This window comes from Catharus ustulatus, chromosome 1, assembly GCF_009819885.2.
Source record: "Catharus ustulatus isolate bCatUst1 chromosome 1, bCatUst1.pri.v2, whole genome shotgun sequence".
Lineage (NCBI taxonomy): Eukaryota > Metazoa > Chordata > Aves > Passeriformes > Turdidae > Catharus > Catharus ustulatus.
The window spans coordinates 41495683-41518829 of record NC_046221.1 but is presented as its reverse complement, the minus strand read 5'-3'; the positions used below and the strand labels follow the sequence as shown (position 1 = coordinate 41518829).

General features: G+C 38.9%; 1 protein-coding gene across 1 annotated transcript in view; it reads right to left on the bottom strand.

Annotated features, from left to right (window-relative positions):
• Window positions 1-22884, bottom strand: part of CMC1 (C-X9-C motif containing 1) — a 40760-nt gene extending 17876 nt beyond the window's left edge. Inside the window, exons 1-2 of the mRNA XM_033072994.1 lie at window positions 22778-22884; window positions 9381-9473 (exon numbers count right to left, since the gene is read on the bottom strand). Of these exons, the coding sequence (XP_032928885.1) occupies window positions 9381-9473; window positions 22778-22802 (118 nt within the window). The 5' untranslated portion in view covers window positions 22803-22884. The remainder of the gene's footprint in view (window positions 1-9380; window positions 9474-22777) is intronic.
• Between the last annotated feature and the right edge of the window lie 263 nt (window positions 22885-23147).

Sequence of the window (23147 nt, the reverse complement as noted above, 5' to 3'; positions counted from 1 at the left end):
AAATAACCCATTTTCTGTGTGAAACTAACCCCAGGGTAATATTAATAATTCATATACAACAAATATTTATACACATGCAATGTGAATATAGCATGACCTCTTAAAAGTATTAAGATTTATTTACACTAAGTGCCAACTGTGTAACTGTTGAATGCAGTATCTAAGAGGGGTTTATAATGCAAAATTGCAGAGCAACTACTTCATACATTAAGGACAGGCAGCTAAAGTAACAGCTACTGTGAGTCACATGAACTGCCACCCACTCTGTCCACCTACGCCACGGTAACACTCTTAAAACTGCACCCACAGGATACCCCCACCATGGATGCAATGGATGCAAAAAACCACTTACAGAATCCCAAGTTTGTGCTCACTTGCTGGTAATAAGAATGACTGACACAGAAGAATCAAAATGTGTCAACTGGGAAAGAAAACTAAGATCAGCAAACACTGCATGTAACATCTGGGAAAACATAGTGGCTGGAACAGTACCCTCATCCTTTTGTTGAAAGAAGAACTTGATCATGTCTCCTCTACTATGGACACTCACTTCACACAGCTCTCTAAAGACTGATATAAATACCATGACATATCCAAGGGGAGCAGATACAGGCAAGGTTGAATTTCTCTATTTTTGCAGTTTGTGCCAATCTTACCTTACCAAGACCCTAAGACACAAAACCAGCTATTCAACCTAGCACTGTAAAGTGTAATAGTGAAGAACTGGAAACAATTAAAGCACATAAAAGCCATATACATCAATGCTAGTATCATTGCTGAAAAAAACAAGTTTGGAGAAATTATCATAGAGAAAAGACTTTTAAACTTTTCTCATCAGTGGGCAAAGAATTTCCAGTTACAGAAGTCAAATGAAGACAGCAACAATGATTCAGTTTTAATGGGGCGTTGTCAGGGAACAGTAATATGACTAAAGGGTAGAAACAACTGAAGATTCTGATGCTTGATTTCAAGTTTAACTCTTCCAAAAATCCAAGAAATTATACAAAAGGATAAAGGAAATTAGTTGGTTTTTTTTCTTTCCTTATATACAGTTAAAGTATTCCCATTCTGCAGATGTTAAAACACATTAATCCAGTCTGGAAAAATAGTTTTCCTCTAAAAACTGTATTACCAACTGAACACCATAATACAATAATTGTATCTCACTGTAAGAGCTTTAAATGAAGCAATCCTACTTTTCAACTTTCAGCAGTTACCTTGGTGAGTGCTCTTCTTATGGCTATTACTAGCATGCACTACAATAATCCACAAAAACACATGCATCCTCTATTTAAATCAGCATTTGCTAAGAACGTTTAATTAATCTGAGCTGTGTTAATATATTTATGCTGGACAGGGAAATCAATTTAAAATTCAGGATCTTAGCTGGAAACCAATAAAATCCGTAACTTGAGAAAAGCAAATTGAAGAACTGGACAAAATACAGGTAACCACATCTGCTCTGAACTACCAATATCACTTTAATATCTATACATAAAAATCTCTACCAGGTAAGAGAATCAAAATCAAGATAGGGCTTATAAGATATGGCAACCTGGCTGAAATTGATATTCATTAGAGTACTCTTTGCATGAATAGGAGCATTTGGACTCTGTGGTCTTTATCAGAGCCCCAGCTGGTAATGGTTGAAGGTTAATGCCTTACCCCATTCTGTTCAATTTTCTGTCCTAATTAGTCCTCTAAATCTATAGCTGTGAGCACCAAGTGTCTGTGCTCAAAAGAAACTAATTAATGCTAGCAAATTAGATCAAGTCCAAAGATCCAACAGCCAAACTCTTAAATGCTCCTTGTTAATAGGAAGTGTAGCTGTCAATAACTGCTGTTGGTGGCTATAATGAGGCCTCTTTCTTTCACTGAAAGTGATTTCATTTCTCTTTGTCCCTGTAAAAGCTGTTCCATTCCCTAATAAATAAAAAAAAAATTTAAAAAATTAAAAACCCCACACAACTAAGTTGCAGTGGTAAAGCTAGCAGTCTGACCCATTTCTTGTCATCAGCTGGGTTGAAATGACATGGACGGGGGGAAGAACAAAAATAATCAAACCAGGCAAGTTCCCTCCCTGAACATTTTCTTCGAAGTCCTAAAAATGAGTTAGAACACTGAAATTTATATCACCAAGCAAGAAAATAGGCCCTCATACTTCTTTTCTAAAAATTAGCTTAAGGCAGTTAATGCTGTTATCACTCAAACAAACAAACAAACAAACCAACCCACACAAATCTAGAATCTCATTTATTCAAATTCTAATTTACATATAGCTGTTCTCTCTGCCCAGTTTGTTGGAGCAAAGCTCAATATACCATAATCCCTCTAGAGATTGTATTAATTCACATAGTTAAATGCGATGAGAGTAAGTGTTCATTGGAAATATATAGCACTGAATAATTTCTTCCAAAACAAAAGCTACTTTGAGCAAACAAGAACATAATATAAAAATTCAGCCTCTTACTCTTGAGGAACGGCAGCCAGAAAAAAAACTCACACCAATTTACTATTAGTACTAAATATAACTGTATACTATCAAAACATCTAAAATAATTTAAATAACTTACAACACATATAACATAATGTAATATCAACAGTTTCATATAGGGTCATGTGGTCACACAACATAAGACTACAGTATACTTCAATATTCAGACAATAAATACAGCAACAGAGGACAACAATTTTCCTCTATTTTCCACCTGCAGTTTTGTTGCTGAATTGCAACTATGTACTAACCTTCCTCTCATAAAAATGGACTTCTTTCCTTTTTTTTCCCATCCTCCTAAGAGAAGGCTATTGTGGTCATAAAAAATCTGTGATTCCTCCACTGTAACCTCTCAGGCTTTCCACCAAACTCTGAATAATATGAACATAAGCACATGTAAGCAATTTCTGAGGACAGCAGCTCAATTTAAAAAAAGGTATCAACAGCTATCATGTTAACTCATTGATTTTTATCAGTCACTTGATCTTTTTGCTTTAGTCAATTAGAAGATTATTGTGTACCCAGATACTCCTAGGAGACGTGAACTTGAAAAAAAATTGTAAGGACTATATTTTCACAATGATGCAAAGTGGATGAGTGAAGTTCAGCTGTAAATAGTGATTTTAGTTTTAATACGCTATAAAACAAAAACACTCATCAAAATTTTTAAGTAGAGCTGTCATGTAATTTCCCTCTACTATCAGTCTTAGCATCTTCTGATGTCAGAACTGTAGGTACTAACAGGTTAATGCTGCCTCAGCATTCAACAAGGGTTGGCAACAATTAACAGAATTCAGTCTGCAATACCAAGGAAAGTGAACAATATCAAGCAAAATTTGCTAAGGATTTCACACATTTCATTATCTGCATTTCTGATAGGAAAGTATATATAAAAAGAATTTTTTTTTTTTTTTAAGAAGGAATATCTAAAGGCGTGCTTGGGCATTTAAATGTACAGCACCACATGTAGTTCAATCAGAAATTTCTTTGGATTTATGGACCTTGCTATGTCAGGTGTAAGGGTCATGGTCTAGAGCAGGTGGCCCCTACGGGGACAGAGATAATGTCAGTGACAGGACTGTTGAGCAACTGCACATTATCAAAACTCCGGATGACACTGGTCATGCTCAACTGTGGAGAAGCCTGCAGTAGTGTTGCATCCCATCATCTTCACTAAGTATCAACATGAGCCCTGAGGAGGAGAGGGCTAATGGGAAATCTGGAGAACGGGAGGAGGGTGGTTGCTTGGAAATGTCCTTTTCCAGCCACACTTTCCAAACCATTTTTAAAGCCCTGCCAAGTATCATGGTATTTTTTCAGCAACGTAACTCCAGTTGCTTTAATTTCACAGCTCCTACAGACAACAGAACCAACGCAACGATGTTCTCCAGTGAAAGTCTTCAACTCAGTAGAAGTAGAAATATTTTCTTTGGGTCCCCATCTTAAAAATTTTAAAATAGATTACTAATTTTTTTTAAAAGAACAGAACAACTTGTCATCTTGGTCAAAGGGATGTCTCCCACAGTATGCTTAAAATAAGAGATGGCTACATTTACTTTACCATCTTTCTAATGGTAGAACCAGGCTGAGTTGAACTATCTGTCCCTGCAGTCACCCTGAAAAACACGTAGGTCTATTTCCTACTTGAAGCCTTCAACCAGTCTCTGTTGCAGAAGACATCTGCAGGTCCCTCCTCATAACCTTAAAGGCCCAGATCCAGATGATGTGACAGCAACGGACAACAAAATTCAGAGGAAAGAAGTTCAGAACTTAAATCACTTGTCTTTGGAGCGAATCGTTCTTCTCCCAGAAAAAAAAAAAAGGCTGTGAGCTTTTGGAAGCTGGGCAGAAATGCTTTACAATAAAACAAATACACAAAACATTTACAATAAATATAATACAGAATTAATTTCATGACTGATTCTGTGACCCAGTGATTTCTTTTTGTGATCTCAATTCAAGACAACTTCTTCAGAGTCTAAACCCACATCTCAAAGTCAATCAGTCATTTCTATTTTCCAAGACAAAAATAGAAAGTAACCCAAAATTAAACCAAATTAAGCTGACAGTCCAAGTTTGTGTTACCAAAAAAAAAAAGAAAACCCATCAAGTTCAGTTTCAGAATCTGTAACTTTGGACAACAGAGTAAGTGTTCTCAAGAAATTAGACAAACTTTCCTTTAGAAATGATCAAGAATCAACCACAGCTCTTGCAGTTTTTTCCATGCCTGTCTCTAGTTTTAGAACATGGAGTCATGGAAAGCAAAAGCACAGCTGGATGAAACTACATAACTTTTAATGTACTAAAGGACACCATTCTAATGAAAAATGCTAACTCCAGATTCCTGAAACTTGCCATGATTTTGCTTTGAAGAAGCTTATTTGTATTTAAATTTTGTAACTGGAAATTAAAGCAAAACAGGAAAACATCTTGCCTAAGAAATTATTTCATGAAAACAATAAGCAAGGCAATGGCTAATAAATGATCCTTTTAGTTACTTAGGTTTGAAATGCAAGGACATACTGATACAGAAATATATAATTTAACAATATTTCAGGCAAAGTCATGCTACAGTTTGTAAAAATACCGTGAAACATTCCTGTATGACAATGATTTGGGGGTTTTTTGTTTGCTTGTTTTTTCACAGTTTTGCCCACAATTTCACATACACACATACAGTGCATGGATATGAACACAATAATACATATTTACATAATGGTCACAGAAAATTGACTAGTGCTTCCCAGAAGGCATGTTAACAGAATTACTACCCAAGCTAAAAAAAATTACCAATATATCCATTTTCACTGAGAAAAGTGCTTGAAAATCTTGAATCACACAAAAATAATTCTGAAACTGAGAGCTACAAAATTCTTAAGAAACATGCAGCACCAACAAGAACTTACATTGAAACAATCTGAAAAAAAAAAGTTGTAACCAAACTTAAATAATCTAAGTAAAATTAAATATGACCAGACACAATACTTAATTGTTCTTAAAAATTATCAGGTAGACATACTTTCCATGGTTATTTCGCTAACAACCAAACACAGCAATGAGCCACCCATTTAACTGTGCACTAGAGTAGTAGATTACTTCTTAAGTTAACAAAACCTTTATTTATTTATTTATTTATTTGTTTGGTTTTGTAACCCTTGGGGTTTCTTTTCCTTGGACAGCTCTGGAACACGTGCTGGACAGGCTGTCATTACTTGCATTATTAGCTCTGATAAGCACACAGCTCTAGGTGGTATAGCTGCAGGCTAAGGTACTGGGCTGGCTACAGATGGACCCCTGTGCTCATGCAGAGCACTATTGAATGTACAGGGGCTCCCCATAGGGACACATGTGAACCCAGCCTGACCAAGCCAATTGTAAGGGCCCATACTTGTGGAATAGCTTTATTTCCTACACTACCAATGCATTTATCACAATTTCCTAAAGACAAAAGGAAACAAGGCTCTACTAAAAGGAGTTTCTGAAACATGAAACATAAAGCAGAAAAATCCTACATTGAGAGAAAGTTAAATGAGTATCTCTGCCCTCAGTGTAAACAACGCCATTACATGCATGTGTGTACACTCCAGAGCACACAAACCAAGCCACAAGAGCTTTGATTACTTAATTACGCAGCTTATGTTCGTAGCTTATAATTGTTTACAGCATAAAAAGCATAGCCTATTTACTCTGATTAACACCTATCCCTGTGTACTAACAAGACAAATTTATTCCAGGAATAATCTCACAATGGATTTATGAGATGGTAAATCTACTGATCACAAAACTGCTTAAGCTTCATTTCCCATGGTTTGGTCGCTCCGCTCCACCCAGATGAAAAGGTGTACAACAAAATAACTGAAGTTTGGCTACCACCTTTTTATTTTAATAGAGGTATTAATGTGGGGTTTTACTTGCCTATTTGGTTAAAAAATGCTTCAGAAATACTCAGTTTCCACTTCTAATTTTCACACAATTTGATCAAAGCTGGCTTACAGGTGACAGAGGAATGAGGGAGAGAATGCATCCACAAACCTTTTTTTCCTAAAGATAGAAAACTAAACTCTGTACAGGAGAAAGAAGGAAGAAATTATAATTTTGCCTAACATCACAGAAAGAGAAAAACTGTATCCTTTGGCATTAAAATTTATGGAGGGAAAAAGATGGAAAAGCTGTAAGGTAATGGTCCACAGTTCATAGCTCAAGAACCTCCAATACTGGTTGCTGCCACAGAAAATGAAGATGCTGAAACCAAAGTCCTCATGTTACATGAAGTTCAGAGGAGAAAAACAGATACATACTGTCCCATTGGTTAACCTCAAACAGTATTACACAAATAGCAAGTTCTCAAAATACTCTTAACTGGCTATCGAATGACCCACACTACTGCAATTGCTTTTCATCTTCATTTTTTTGTCCCCAACAAAAAGGTATAGAGTTCAAAGTAAAAATGATTCAACTATTGTTCAAACAAAAAAAAAGTTCTGTTAAGTCCTTCTGGCAGGACTGGAAGGCATCTGTTACATGATGCCACTTTCCTTTGGAAGTCATTACTGTAACACTACTTTTTAAAATTTTTTGGAGAACCTCTAGAAGTAGCTGCTTAAAAATACACTTAAAAATACACTTTAAAATATGACTCCAGTCATAGAGTGTCCTGGTGAAAAAACTCCAGAAACGTCCTTTGAAGCTCCTTAAATACCAGCAAAACACAAAAAGTCAAATACCACTGGGGAAATAATTGTTCTTCCTGCTGTGGTAAAAGCCACTGAAATCATTCAGAGAAAACAATATGGCAACAAACTAAAATGCATTCCTTTGTCAGTAAATACTGCTGTAAGATGCACAGGAGACACTGATAAAGACTTGAAGAAACAAGTGTTAAAACAAGTTACAAAGTGTGGGAGGTTTGCTATACAGTTGAGTGAAAGTACAGAAGACTTCTTGCACCTTGTGGTATTTGCATCTCAATGATGAAATGCACAAAAATTTTTATTTTTTTTTGAGCCACTGAAGGAAAGACATACTGGAGAAGATCTATTCTCAACAGGAAGCAGCTTCATGAATAAAAACAATGTATTATGGAAAAAAACTGTGCAAATGTAGCCACTGATGGAGTGGCTGCTTCGACTGGAATAAAAAAAGGGACTCCAGACTAAGGCTAGGGGCCATGAAAATCCCTGGCACCACACAGTGGTTCTCTGGATAACTTCTGGCAAAGTGCTTAAAAGAGTTATCTTTTCTAAAAAAAAAATGTGTCAGGTTTGACAAGTGCTCCAAATCCACTGACCTTTTCAGCGATGGCAACTGGCTATGAGTAGTTTGCTACCCAGCAGGAATTTCCAAAAACTACACACTCAAGCGTCCCTTCAAGGTGAAGGTGTCATTTTAACAATGAGTAAGAAAGCAACTCCTTTGCAAAAGAAAATTGCACTTCGGAGAAAGCATTTTGAAATAGGTGTTTGGATGCGTTCATCTACTTATGGAATTTTTGGTTTGGCTTTGTTGGTGAACAAAATGTGTGTCACCTACAAAAATCTCCTACATCTGTACACTTTAAAAGGATATAAACAAAACTTTCTAACCTGTTAAAAATCTTCCTGAGGAGAGTTTTAGGGGGTTGAAAACACTGACACACAATACCTTCTCATTAGTTTGGAAGAAAAACTGATTGACCTCAGAGGACAAGATAATTTATTACCCAATTTCAAGCAAAACATTTGCAAAACTTGTGGATAGGACTGAAAAATGAGTATAATTAAGTAAAATTTAGTAAGTGCAAGCAACTATGTACTTCTTCCATGGGGATCTATGCATCTCTGTAAGGTATCTTTTCCAGGCATGACATCCATTAAGATCAAATGTTGAAATAAATTAAACTTGGAACCAGATACTCAAATTCCTATAGCACAGTGTTAAAGATTCTAAAAACTATGATGCATGTTCAGTCATAGAGATCTCAACAAAAAGTACTGTTATTAACAGTAATCTTTTTAGATTGATAAATAGCTTAAAAATATTTTAAAGAACTGTTTATTTAATTGTATTTCTCACTCTTTTTTAGCTTTCATTTTTATGTTTTGTAATGTACATAACATACAAGTACAGTGATACATTTACCTAATTTATAGGATATAAATGAACATATTTATATTGGGATTGTGCAGTCAGAATTTTTTTTTATTGATGGGGTGCATGAAAAAAAGAAGTTTAAAGAGTACCGGTCTGGATGACTGGATGCAAATGCTCTTCACTGAAAGCTGACACTTGTACAGATTAATTCTATGGCTTTTCATCCATTCTTACATCCCTCCTAGCAGCAGCATTCCGGGCTAATCTGTGTGTAAGTAGCACTCAGCAGAGGTGGTGACTCCACTTTAAAGAGTTATTGTCCAGAAAATTAAAACAGAAGCGCACCGCATCACCCTATTTCAACATCTGTCTAGTAACATGTGTGTATTTATGTGCATGGACCATTTCAATGCTGGGGCAAGGAAGGTGATTTGGGAACATTTAAACAAATGAGAGATGCCTTAACTGAAGGTTTGCATGGGGCAATTGAATTTATGTAAGTATTAAATATTTCATACATAAACACAGTAACTCTTGTGCTCTTCTATCACCACCAGACTGAGATGTGAAAAGTTTGATAATAATCATACTAAATTCTACATCCCTTGAGAACAAGTCATTTTGGAAAACAGTCCACATCACCATGCACCCAAAGCCAACACAGTAGATTTATATGCTTCAATATTGGTTTCACAGTGAACTGATAAGATGGAGATCACACATATTATTCTCTGACTACATGATTTCAAAAACAAGGATTATATTCAGGGCACAAAAGTGAGTACATCTGATCTCCTAATGAATATTTGACTCTTACCTTGCACCTTATCTGAACACAGCTCCTTGGCTCGATCCCTCATTATTTGTGGAATCAAAACATCTTTTTCTACATGTCTCAGCTTAGAATTTCCTGCAAGAGTGAAAAAAAAGATAATTTTGAAAAAAAAATATTATCTATACATCAGAAAGAGTAAATCTAAAGAAATAACACAGCATTGCTTATATAACATACAGGAATACACTAAAATTGTCACAAACAGCAGCAGAAAGTACCATGAAAGGACCACATAGATCAAAAGGATGGAAAGTCCAAAATTTGCTCAAATACAAATATGAGCATTATCATGAATATTTATATTTTTTTAAATGTACACTATTAAACAAAAATAAAGGAGCAAATTCTGGCAGCACATTTGAATTTCTGCCTTACTGAATTAAAAATCTGCATAAAGACACTACAACAGTTAAATACTTTATTTCTAGATACTAGTATTTTTCTGTGCACATTATCTGTATGTACTCTTTCATTCACTGACACAAAGCTGAGAAAAATAGCACATACTAGAGCACAGCCTAGAATTTCCACGTATGGCTACATGGAAGACTTCACTTCTTCAGGGGAAAACAAAGTCTCTTCAAGGGAGGATCTAGGAGCTTTTTCACTGAGAAATCCAACTCAAAAAGAAGAAATGTTGCTGCTTGATTTCTATACTTAAAAGCAAAGTTGTAGTTTGCTTTCAGTTGTCTTCAGAATTCTCTTAAGCTAGTGATTTAGAATAAAAAACACAGATAATTACAAAAAAAAAATTACTACTTTTCCCAAATCCACTTCCTTCAAAACCAAGGGACAAAAATTGATCAAGAACAGTTTTTTACTTCTCAGTTTCTGAGTTTAAAGGACATTTGCTCAGAACACTGTATAGTCCAAAGTAGTTATACCAAATATCTGGTTTTCATCTTCAAACACACTATTTATTCATCCTTTGGAGGTGATATCACATTTCAGTATCCCATGAGTTGGGAAGCTAACACTATGAATATTCTACTATCAGATGGAGTTATTTTGGGTGACAATCACTTCAATTTAAAATCACTTAAGAAAAAAAAAAAGAGATGAAATGAAGAAAAAGTAAAAGTGCAATGTATTGAAACTAAGGAAAGAACTAGACTTCAAGTTACCTACAGTCAACTATTTTTCAGAGCATTTTTGGTTACTTCTCCATAAAAAAACAACTGAAACGAACATTTATCACTCTTAAGCCATCATCTTTTAAAGTTTACTAATGCTAAGAGATTACATTATGAGATTACACAGTATTGTATATGTGATATTACTAGTGGCACGTGGCAACAAGAAAAGATTACAATGAGCAATATACAGAATCTGAACTAAGACATTTCTCCTCAAAAATATCCTTCTTAGCATTTCTACAGCAGAGAAAAAACTCTGTGCATACAACAAAAACACCAAGAACAAATGGCTCATGACTTAGATTTGCTTCCATGCTCTGATTTTCATATTAAAATATTACAAACACCAGATTTCTACAAATACATTATTTTACAGATAATATATTACAAATATCCTTCATTTTAACTTTCTGCAGAGTATCAGTGCAATTACCGTACCAAACACTTGGTACAGTACATAGGCTACAGATAAGACAAAGCTGTCAGAAAATTTCCAAGCAGGTTTTGTAAACAGGACCAATCAGTTCAGCTGAATGACTTGGCAGGAACTGGCACCACCATGCTATGTGCCCCAGCTCCACTCACTCCAGTCAAAGCAAGCTGGCACTGCAGCTTTCCTGTCCTCTCTGCATCCTATGATGCTCTTTTCCCTCTGCCCACACAGACAGGCTCAGCAGCCCTGTGGTGAACGAAAAAGGAAGTTAATTTCCTTTAAAGGTAAATAAATTTCCTGTTAGGAAATTTTTCAGCTAGGTAAATTCCCTGATTCAGTTCACTGTGTAACTCCAAAGCTGCCCATATGAGGGAATTCAGTGAGACTAGGGCAAGAAGAAAGACCTGAAGCATTATGAGTACCACTGGCTCAAATTAAAGCATAAATTTCTGCTGGCCAAACTTTCTTTTTCCAAACTCAATTAGGCTATACTGGTGCTTGGAGTACATAGATACAGTTAAGCAAGTGGGCTGTCACGTGGCACCAAAAGGGAAGTTTTACCAGTCCTGCATTGCCCTCACTCACTCCCATCACATCATCATTATTATGCACCTAACCACGCAGTGAGTGAGCAGGTCAAAACAGAAAACTAACTCAAATACATGTTAAAAAAAGTGCTTCTCAGCTTACTTACACTTTGGAGTAATTAGATCTACTTATCTACTTCCCATAATTAGCATCATAATTAGAATATCCTAAGTTGGAAGGGACCCACAAGGACAGTCAAGTCCAACCCTCGGCGCTGCACAAGTTCAACCTTTATACCACAGTATACAGTAAATTCACAAATACAAGCCGCACTGAGTATAAGCCGCATCTCTGGGTGTTGGCAAGTATTTCGGTTTTTGTCCATAAATAAGCCGCACCTGAATATAAGCCGCTCTGTCGTTCGCAGCGAAGACCCGCGTGCAACAAAGTTGCCAAATAGTAACAGAATGGCGGCAGGGCGGGGTTTACTGGCTCGGCTCGGGCTGTGCAGGTTCGGCCCGCTCGGGGCTGCTGACGGGGCCAGGTGGCCCAGTCCGGCGCTGCCGCTCAGCGGGGCCACTGGGGGCCAGCCGCTGCTGCCACTGGGCTCGGTCACCACGGCCCGGCGCTGCCCTGTGGTGGCAGGCAGGGACGGAGCCCCCCGCCGCCTCCCAGAGCCACGGCAGTGGTGGCCTAGGTCCCCCCCCTCCTCCCCGGGCCGCGGCAGTGGCAGCCCGGGTCCCCCGCCGCCTCCCAGAGCTGCAGCAGTGGCGGCCCGGGTCCCCCGTCTCTTCCCTGGGCTGCGGCAGAGGAGGGAAGGAAAGACCTCTCCCTCCTCTCTCCCGGCCCCCCGTGCTGCCTGCAGGCAGCCAGGCTCCACCCGCGGTGCAACAGAGTAGCGATTTGTAACAATCGCAAAATGCCGACTTTGCAGCTGCTCGGGTCGGCACTCCGGCAGGCACTTCTGAGGTTGTAAATGTCAGAAAATTATTCACATATTAGCCACTCCTGATTATTAGCCGCATTTCCGGTTTAGGAGCAAAATCTTAGTCAAATTGGTGCGGCTTGTATTTGTGAAATTACTGTACATGGAAATGTAGCAGAGAGAAGTCTTTAGAGACTGGGAAGAACAGGTGGGTTTCCCCTGCTGGCAAAGCTGGCCAGAAGCATCCAGAATTTTCACAATGACAAAGCACAGGGCTCCAATGCAAGGATCAGTTATCCCGCTACTGACAAAGAGGAGAACTGGGTAGGAATGCAACTAGAGGCTAGAAGGGAAACAGGACACAGGAACATCTGGGGAAAAAAAAACCAAACAAGCAAACAAGCAAAGAAGAAAAAAAAAAAAAAAGGAAAAAATAAAAAGAGAAGACCTCCTTGTTAGCCCAGAACAGTCAAAAAGACTGTCAGGTTTTCTCTCAGGTTAAACACCCAATCTTCTGTTTGATTACTCAAAAGAAAAGAGGTGTAAGACTGATAGCAAGGAGTAGCTCTACTGGTGTTAACACCAGCACAACCAGAACCATGACAGAACTGTGCTCCAGGCAAATTCCTTCTTTTTAGTCCCATGTTGTCAAGCCTACAAATGCTGAAAATGCAGGAAGGAGAGGGCACATCAGGACAACCGAGCAGCATCCAGTAGAAAGAATGAGGAGAGAGCTACAACAGCAATTCAAAGGTAATTATACAACATTATAAAGGAAACAACAGTAAAAACTATTTATAAATTCATCTACAGTTTTTAAACAACAGTAAAAACTATTTATAAATTCATCTACAGTTTTTAGAAGAATCTCTGTTGTGAAGTACCAGTCTTAGTATTTCTTTCTAATTTTACAAATGTTTGTATTTACAGGATTTTGCTTTTGTATTTTTAATTAGAAAATATTTAGTGCTTAATAATGGCTGGACTCAATGGTGTTAAACCTAGCCTAAGTGAGACTATGAAAAGCCCATGCAATTTTAATTATCCTACACTGTCTAGGTTTCAGGTTCTGGGTGCAAGTACTTCTCCAAATAGCTCAAATGCAGATGTTCAGTTTGGGCAATGCTGTATTTACTTGTGATTTTCAACCAGAACATTTTAGGTATTTGAATATTCTTCCTTGATTCTGAACTATCCATTGCATTACAATTACAGTGATTTTCCTCCAACAATCTTGAAACACTTTAGTAAAAGTCAGTATCCCTAGCATTTATACAAAATATTTAAGAAAACAAGGTGCAAATACTAAAAATTGAGGATACCAGCTAAAGCAAACGTGTTCACATGCAAAGTAACTGCATTTCTGATACTGATGTACAAGCACTTGCAAGATCATCAATCCAAGCTATTAATTTCTGCAGTAACATATATGGCAAGAGCTTTCAAAGAACACCATCACCTCAGAAGCAAGATTTCACCAAAAAACATGCCACCACCATGATGTGAAACCACCAATTCCTTTTGCCATTTTTCCAACTACATTACAGGTTTCCCCCTTTTGAAAGTTCATATTCTGCACAAAGAAAGGTACTTCTTATTCTAATACCAGATTTGATGCAGACTAGTGCCCACAGAAAAAGCTGCATTTATTTCATCATGAAAACATTATTCCCAGACAAATAAGAAATATATTTTCCTACAGTTTGCCTTCTGCATTTGAAAGCTGATACCTTTGGTTCCCACACACATTCTCCACACACTTTTCCTGGTTTTCTGGGTAGGTTGTTTGAAGAGATCATGACATTTTGCCACAAAATGAACCACTACGTTACAGCTCAGCTTTCAGAGGGCCAGAGAAATGCTAGCAGCAGCTTTTTCTTCTCCCTCTGCCAGCCCAAACCTGGGCATTTTTTTTTAGACGAATTCAATACTTTTATCCTTACCTTACTTTCTGATGAAATTTCTAAGTACCATCAGACATCATGAGGGACAGACAGATGAACACAGATAATCAAGTAAAGGTTACAAAACACAGACTAAATACTATTAATACTAAAAACTAAGTATCTTGTAAAAACATACACAGAAGTTAGCCAGAATTAAAATGAAATGCAGGCTTCCAGAGGCTATAGCTAAACCACTAGCTCCTTAAAAATATAAGTCTATAGGCAAGGAATCTGTGTGATAGAACTACTGAATGTTTCCTAAAGACTGATCAGCACATGCCAGAACGCTCCTCTTGGGAACAAGGAACAGATGAGAAGATAAAGAACAGTGAAAGAAGTTACAAACTTGCAGGGGGGAAAAAAAAAGACAAAAGGGGGGAAAGCTACAGAAAAGGGAATACCTTTGTGAAAGAGAAATTGTTTTGCATAAACCTCAGCCCAGTATAAAGAATTAAAGAGAGAGATTACTAAACTGGGGGATATCCCTATTCAGCAAATCACTAAGAAAAATTTATGATTTGTTTAACAAATAAAATCTGTGGGGTTTGGCAAATCTCAGTACTTGTGGCTCTCTTGTTCAATACAATCTGTAGAGTACAAGACTACAGTTGCAATAATAGCCTTCTGTGGTTGATGAAAACCCTCAGCTGAAAAAGCTCTTTATTGTCATGGAAATCCAAGGACCACTGGTCAGTTTAAAATTTTTGTTATTTTTGTAAAAACTACCAAACTCCAAAAAACTAATATACATTAATAAGAACAAGAACATCCCAACCACTAGAACACATCAAATTGAAAGCTGGGAAAACAGATGACAAATACTTTGCTGTCTTTCTAGCTTCTGACCAAAGAACCCAGGATGACCTTGAGAACAACAGGAGTACAGTGCAGAGCTGTGCTGCAGGCAGCAGACCTTTCAGGGGAAGAGGAGAATGACATACAAAGCTGCTTTACAGTCCTAACAACAAAAGGGACTGTAGCAGCTTCTTACATCAATTAGAACACTATTACAAGAAGAGGATACCAAGACAAAAGCTTTCCTAGAAGAGTGTCCTGAGAGAAGTCATATCATCTCCCCACTTCATTCAACACAGATGGTAACTGACTTGCTCACCCTTTACTCGTCCTGCTGGTAGTTAACAGCTCTGCTCTCACCTCTTCAATGAATGCAGGTAGCAGGGACACAGATTACTCAGAAAAGTTGAAATCTGCTCTACCCAGATACTTTAAAAAGCCTCACACTTTCTCCATCCAAGGAGAACTGAGTCAAGCAATTCCAGTAACAGTCTTTGAAATGTGCATTTCTAGTTATACAACCTATAATTTGGATTTTCTTGATTTTTTTGTTTATCCACATTCAAAAAATGCTCAAAATTGTACTTCAAATACTATTGCTTCTTCATTAAGAATCACAGTTTATATGAAGAAGAGAAAGTTTTAGTAACTTTATATCATTTTAATTAGCAACTATACTACCTCATGTTTTTCTTGAAATCCCAGTTGTGTGAACTTTTAAACATCAGTTACATTCCTTCCTAGCAAAAACGCTGTAGAAAGTTCAGTCAAGGTTCATGAATCCAAGTTAAAATACAACACTCCACAAAATACACCAATTTTAAAAACAATCACTTTCATTATTTTGGGAGATTGTTTGAGAAATGTGAAGTCATAAAGGGAACCTTCTTTTTTATTACACTTTAATATCTTTTTCCTACCAGCTACCATGAAAGGTAAGTAGTTAAGAGTAGACATATTTCGAAGATATCTTTCTTTTTTAAGATAAGAAATAAAACTTGAAAAAGTATCAATGAGAACTTCAGCACTAGAAATAGCAGTTACTAAAGTGAAAACGGAAGAAAACCAAGGAGATGCATGCAGAATTACCGTTCTCTAACCTATATCACATTTAAAGAAAATCTCCACTGCAAAGAAGCTGTATTTCTGGAAGGGAAGGTCATGTTTTCATTTATGACAAGACTACTAAAACTTGGAATTTAACAGCCATTCTGCCATCTTTTCCATATACAGACCTACAGTATACACAATGCTTGAGATGGTTTGGAGAATGAATAATAAGTTTACAAGTAAGTTGCAAAATTGCATTAATTTAGAGGATTCAGTTATTCTTCATGTCACTTAGTAAAAATTGTTTCTGTGAGGCAAATAGTCAATTTCTTTACAGTTTTGCTTTGAAACACTTGCCTGTGAGCTAATTTTAAAAATACCCAGGAAAAGTAAACTTTTCTTAATAACAGCAGGAACAGCACAGTGTCCACTGCCTGCTTATTGGTAAACATTCCTTGCATCAATCAGACTATTGGCTCCAGATATTTTTATTTTTTTACAAAGAAATCAGATCTATTTTAGTGTACCTACAACAGTGTTTTGAATAAGCAAACATAATTAGAGCTTCCTACTCCTCCAGGAAAAGAATGCATTCAACCCAAAATTTTCATCTCCATTATTCTGCCTAGCTTATTCCCCTTGTATTAAAAAAAAAAAAATACCACTCTTAGGTTAATTCATGTGAATCATTTATGCATATATGCATCATAAAAACTTATCCAAAAAGTCTGAATCATTGAATATATTATCAAATACTCAAAACTTCTATTGAAAACACTAAGTCACACATCAGAACAAATTCGTTTAGAAACAGACCCATTAAAGTCACAAGAGGAAAAAAAAAAGAACCCATCTCTTTCTAAAACCTTAGGGTCTTTTCCTACAATTGTAATTGGATGTCTCAATTAATTCTTTAAGTATCCATTCCTGTAGCCTTTGGGAGGGCTTCTGTGCCTTTACCGACAAGGGGTCAAAGCTACACAACAATTTCAGCATCTTGTTTTGCAAACTTTAGTCCTAAAAAGCCCCACAGAATCCTGTTAAAGGTAAAGAACTTAATCAGTCAAAGACATCCAGTGTGAACTGACAGATGATGGACCAGACCGAACAAACACCTTTATACATATGTGAAATGCTACTGAGTTTTGGTAACTTCATTTGCACATCGGTGTTTGCATACAAACTAGAGTCTTAAGTAGTGAGTTTCTACTGAGGTTTTAAAATATAGAAGGACAATATGAAGTGACAGAAGTGTTATAATCCAGGTGAAACTAGATCTGTGATACCCTGTTTTAAAAGCAAAAGAAACTTATCAATGCAGCTTTTCTATGCAGTATCCTTTTTTCTTTAAAGGTATATGAATAAATTTATTTGCATTTTAAAAGTTCCAGATTTTGAGATCTTTCTAATACTGACATCATTTTAAATTAAGATGGAGTACAGGGATGACAACACCAGGGAAAATTTCCAAAGCTTTAACTTCTCACCATTCTATCATCACCTCAAAGTCAATTTTCACCTTTTTCACTGGCTGAATTTGTTATCTTACATTTTGCTTTTGGGCTCAGTAGTACTGGATTACAAGAATGCTGCTTGCTAAAAGTGAACAATGGCTGTATTACAGCAAGTCTGTAATACCTAGAAAGAAAAGGAAAAGCAGACCTGACAAAGCACACTTTCTTGTTAATTACATGCAGATTGCAAATGCTCATACATCTAGTGAGTAATAACTAAAACCAAGCCAACACAAGGAGATATTTTTACACTGCTGATCACACAGCAAATCCAGTTACAGGGCCTGAAAATTAATTACAGATTAGAACTTAATATTTACTATTGGAAATAATGCAGCTTCATAGCACATAGCCTGTACCATTGTTCAAGCATGACAGACCTGGCAGTTAGGAAAACTTAGGTTGTTAGCTACCTATAAAGGGAACACCTCAGCCCACCTCAAGTCCCATCTGACAACAGATAATTCCAGCCAAATGCAGAAAACACAGAGCGAGTAACAACTCGGGCTGCGGACTGACCGAGGATTAACTCAGCAGAGCCAGCCATAATTCCACCACTGTAAAGCTTCTGAGTGCTTCCTTTGGTAACTGAGGCAAAATTCTCAACACAACTTTCTGTCACTTAAGCAAAACACCATGCAGCAGGATTTCAGCAACCAAAGACACAGTTTAGGGCTTTTTCTGAGATGCCAAAATATACTAACAGCACAGACACAATTCAATTCCTACATATAGGATAAAGTTGCAAGCGTTTGAAAAAGTCAAGCCCACACATTTCAGCACCTCTTGTCTGAAATCAGTCCCAAGTATATAATCCCTATTTTTTCTGTGCCCCTTCTAAATAACAATGAATGGTGTCCAAGAATTTAATGCTTACTTCCACTTGGAGTAAGAAACAGAGAAAGATCCTGAAAAAACACAAATAATCTGAATTGTGTAAACCAAACAGATCACATAAAATAGAGCAGTGACATAAGAAACTGCGCAATGATTTGTACCAGAAACAGGAGGTGAGTAAGAGGTAGATCCGACATAGAAAGAGCAAAGTACCCAACATGGATGAGGAAGAGACGCAGGAAAAATCTAACAACCAACAAATCCCCCAGTTCTTACAAGAAGAGATGTAAACCACCTAAGATTTGCCACCATGCTGAATACCATTAATCAGCTGCTCCAGCACTACATAGTCCTTCTTGGCAATTTTCAGAAGTGTGCGATAAGGTAATGAAAAACAATGTAAATCACAAATTTATTTCATTATAGAAACAAATTTGCCCAAACTCCTTGAGAGCTTGAATATTTAGCTCTTTAGCCACTCCTTTCAAGATAAAATTTATACCTTTCATTCCAAATAAAGAACATCACACAAATGAAGAGCAAGTCTAATGAATAACAGGACTGAATACCATTCTTTCTGCATTTTTTAAAACGTCTTTAACTGGAAGTAAGAATTAAGAGACAAATAAAAAACAGTGCCTACCACTGACTTGTGTACCTGTGTAGTAAATGAACAAACAGTACATACAATATAAATGAATGAACATCATGGAAACTAACATCAGGGATATGATCAAAACACACCAGTGTTCTCTTAAGTTTCAGAGCATGAGGTGACAAGGCTAAAAGTTACATTAACACAAGGATTGCAGATGTTTTTCTGGCAACTTATGTTATTAATCACAAAAACTATCTAAAAGCAGTTTAATTAAAAGTTGAAAAAGAACAGTTGAAAAGGAACTTTTCCTTTTACTATATTTTTCCCTTTAAATAAAACATTGCTTTATCCTCTATTATTTTATCCTTTCTATCTTTTGACACTGTAATTTCATTCTTTTCAGTGTATTCTTCTAGCTCTATTGCACTTGCCACTTTGAAACAAGCCACATTCATTCTGCAAGCCCCAATTTTTTCCATCCACTAATAAAACTGCTATTGCATTTAACAACCCAGACTTCCACCTGACATGAAGAAAAAGACACGTTAAGTAGCTTAGGAAAAATACCAAATCAGTCTTCCAGCCTTCTGCTTTTAAGCTCTGTGTCAAGGATAGGTACCAAAACCTGTACTATCTCAGCTATTGTCCATTATCCACTTTACACATCTGTGAATCTTCAACTAGGAATCCAAACATCACCACTTGAAAATGACAGCTATAACTAAGTGCACATTAAAAACAAAATGAGCTTTCTCATAACCCATGGCCTCTACTACTAAAAAAAGCACCCAACATAGATTTGGAAGTGCTGCATACAAAAATCGAATTCAATGCTGGGCTGCAGCATATTCATTCTGGAGAAGGATAAAACAAAATAGTGTAACATTTTCCTAAACAGGGAGGAGCTGTTGACTCCCTCAAAGGCAGAGAGACCCTCCAGGAAGACCTAGACAAATTAAGGGCTGGACAATCACCAACCATGTGAAGTTTAAAAGAGTTTAGCATCTGGGATGGAGCAATTCTGGATATACAGACAGACTAGGGAAAAAGCATCTGGAGAGCAGCACTGCACAAAGGGACCTGGGAGTTCTTGTTGACGGCAAGTTGAATGTGAGTCAGCAGTGCCCTGGCAGCCAGGAGAGCCAGCCCTGTCTTGGGTGCATCAGGCACAGCATCACCAGCCAGGCAAGGGAAGGGATTGTCCTGCTCTGCTCTGGGACAGCCTCACCTCGAGTCTTGTGTGTTTTGGGCACCACAATACAAGAAGGATATAAAACTTTAGGAAAGCATCAAAAGGAGAGCTACAAAGTTGGTGAGGGGTCTAAAGGAAACAAAAGGCCTAGAGCCACTCAACGAGCAGCTGAGCTCACTTGTTTGTTCAGCCTGGAGACTGAAGGGAGATCTCATTGCAGTCCACCACTTTACCACAAGGGGAAAAACCAGAAGCTTTAAGCTGAGTTAGGGGAGGTTTTTTTAATTGGATATTAGAAAAAGATTTTTCACCCAGATGGTGGCTGGGCACTGGAACCGGCTCTCCAGGGAGGTTCTCATGACACCAAGCCCGACAGAGATCAAGAAGTGTCTGGACAACACATTCAAGCACATGTTGTGATTCTTGGGGAAGTCGTGTGCAGGGCCCGGAATTGGACTAGAGGATCCTTGTGGGTCTATTCCAGCTCAGGATAATCTGTGATTTTATGAACATAAAATATTGTGAAAATGTTTACTACCAATTTATTTTTTTGACATAATTACCTAATGACACAACCACAGTTTCTTCCCAAACTATGGCTATCAAGAAACAAATCCCATACAAATCACGACACAGTGTTCTACAGAGTGAGTTTCAGAGGACTCCTTGATATTCACTCCCTACTGTCTTTCAAAGCCATGAGAATACTTGTGTCTTTTGTGACCATAAAAAGAAGTACCGGTCACAGTAACAATTTACAGAACCATGATCCTCTGTTTTTTCTCATATGAGCCAAGAAGTAGTTAAAAATGATGACATTAAAACCTACCACACCAGGGTACTTGGGTTAACACCTTAGTGATACAAACAGGGTAGCTCACACCTCTTGCAGCTATTGCTCCAGTTTCTCTACTACCTCACGTAGACATCTCTACTTTTAGTTCATTCTGGTTTTCAACAAAGCTGTATAAGCCAGAAACTGATGGAGAGCAGGGGAGGGAACCAAAAGATAGTGGATAACAAGGTAGCACATTTAGACAGGTGGCAGTAAGCAACGCCACCACTGAGGAGATGAATCTCAGTATTGGTGTCATATAGCAGGTACCCAAGGTACATCCTTAGCAGTCCTACCACAGCTAACATACAACCACAGCATGGTTTGGGAGGGCCAGATAATGTCATTATATACATAAATAGGGAAGCAGAACGCTGATGGCTTCAGTGTTTGGTGCCATGCTTTTTGTTCTCCACTGAAATCACAACAGGTTGAACCGTTGGGATTAGCTCAGTTAGAGTATGCTGCTAATAACACCGAAGTTGTAGGTTTGATCCCATTATGGATCACTTATTTAAGAGTCAAACTCGATCATCTTTGTGGGTCCAGTACAACTCAGAATATTCTGTGAATCCATGAATTAACTAATGTAATAACTAGGCCTTTTCCAAAGGACAACTGGGAAGTAAAATTACACTGTAGATGAACATCCACCATTTGAAATGCTGAGGTGAGTTTTATAATTTTCTTAACTGAGATCAATTATCAGATCAATGCTTAGAGGATACAATCAATAAACCCAGAATCTGACTACTCTACGAACACCTTGTTTGCAAGGCCGGGAGACTCAGGCCCAGGACAAGTTTCCATCAAAAACCAAGAGCCTGGTCTCGGCTTTTGTAGAAGCAGCCACAGGCAGCAGGGACCAAAGTGCACAGCCACGAGCAGCTACGGGAGACTCAACACCTTGCATTAGCTGAAAGGAACGGCCTTTTAAGACAACAAGCCGAAGGTACCTGACTTGGGAATTTTGAGTGAAATGAGCGAACACCACATGGGTATAAAGGCAGGAGCTTATATTCATTTCCGTGGGCACGTGTTTATAACCATTAGGACAAGAGCTCAGTAGCACGAAGCCGAGGACCACACAACCTTGGTGCTTTACCTTTGCGTTTGCTGCACAACCAGAGGCTACAGTAGGCACCCGCGGGTGCCTGGACACTCCACAGCTGCCTTCGCCCCGCATCCTGCCGCTGGAGCCCACGGCAGCGGCAGCAGGCGGCAAGGAGGGAAGGAGGGACGGAAGGAGGTGGCGGCGGGAGCCCGCTGAGGGCGGCGGGGACGTCCCAGTCCGCCGGGAACCTCGCGGAGGCCGGGCCGGAGCCCCCCAGGGTGGCCCTTGCCAGCACCCACCGGCGGTGCGCCGCAGCCCAGGCCACCGCCCTCTCCGGCGGGTGCGAGGGGCTAGCGGAAAGCGACGGGGGTTTCCCACAGGAAGCCTCGGCGAGGCGAGCGGCGGTGGGGGAGAGGAAGGCGGGGGTGAAGTGAGTATGTCTGGGGGACGCTCCGCCGCCCCGCCGTCCTCCCTTCTTCCCTCCCCCTTTCCCTCCCTCCCTCTCGCTCGCTCACCCGCCCGCCGGCAGCCCCTACCTGCGGTGCCGGGGGGAGGCTCCATCTGCGGCCCCACGCAGCAGCGACAGCTGCGCACACGGTGCGCGGTCACGGCCCCGGCCCTGCAGCGCAGGCGCGGCACAGCCCGGCCTCTGCCACCGCTCCGCCCCGCGCCGGGCGGAGACCGGGGGCGGGAGCGCTGAAGGCGAGGGTGCTGTGGGCGTAGGCGTGGGTGTGGATGTGGGTGTGTGGGCACGGGGGCGGCCCTGAGGCACCGGGCCTGAGCCGCCGCCGCTGTGACCGGCGCTGCGGGAGCGTGGGTGGGGTTATACTCTGTGAGTCACCGAGGGGTCACAGAATGGGTCAGATTGAAAAGGGACTGCAGTGGGTCGTCTGGTCCAACCTACCT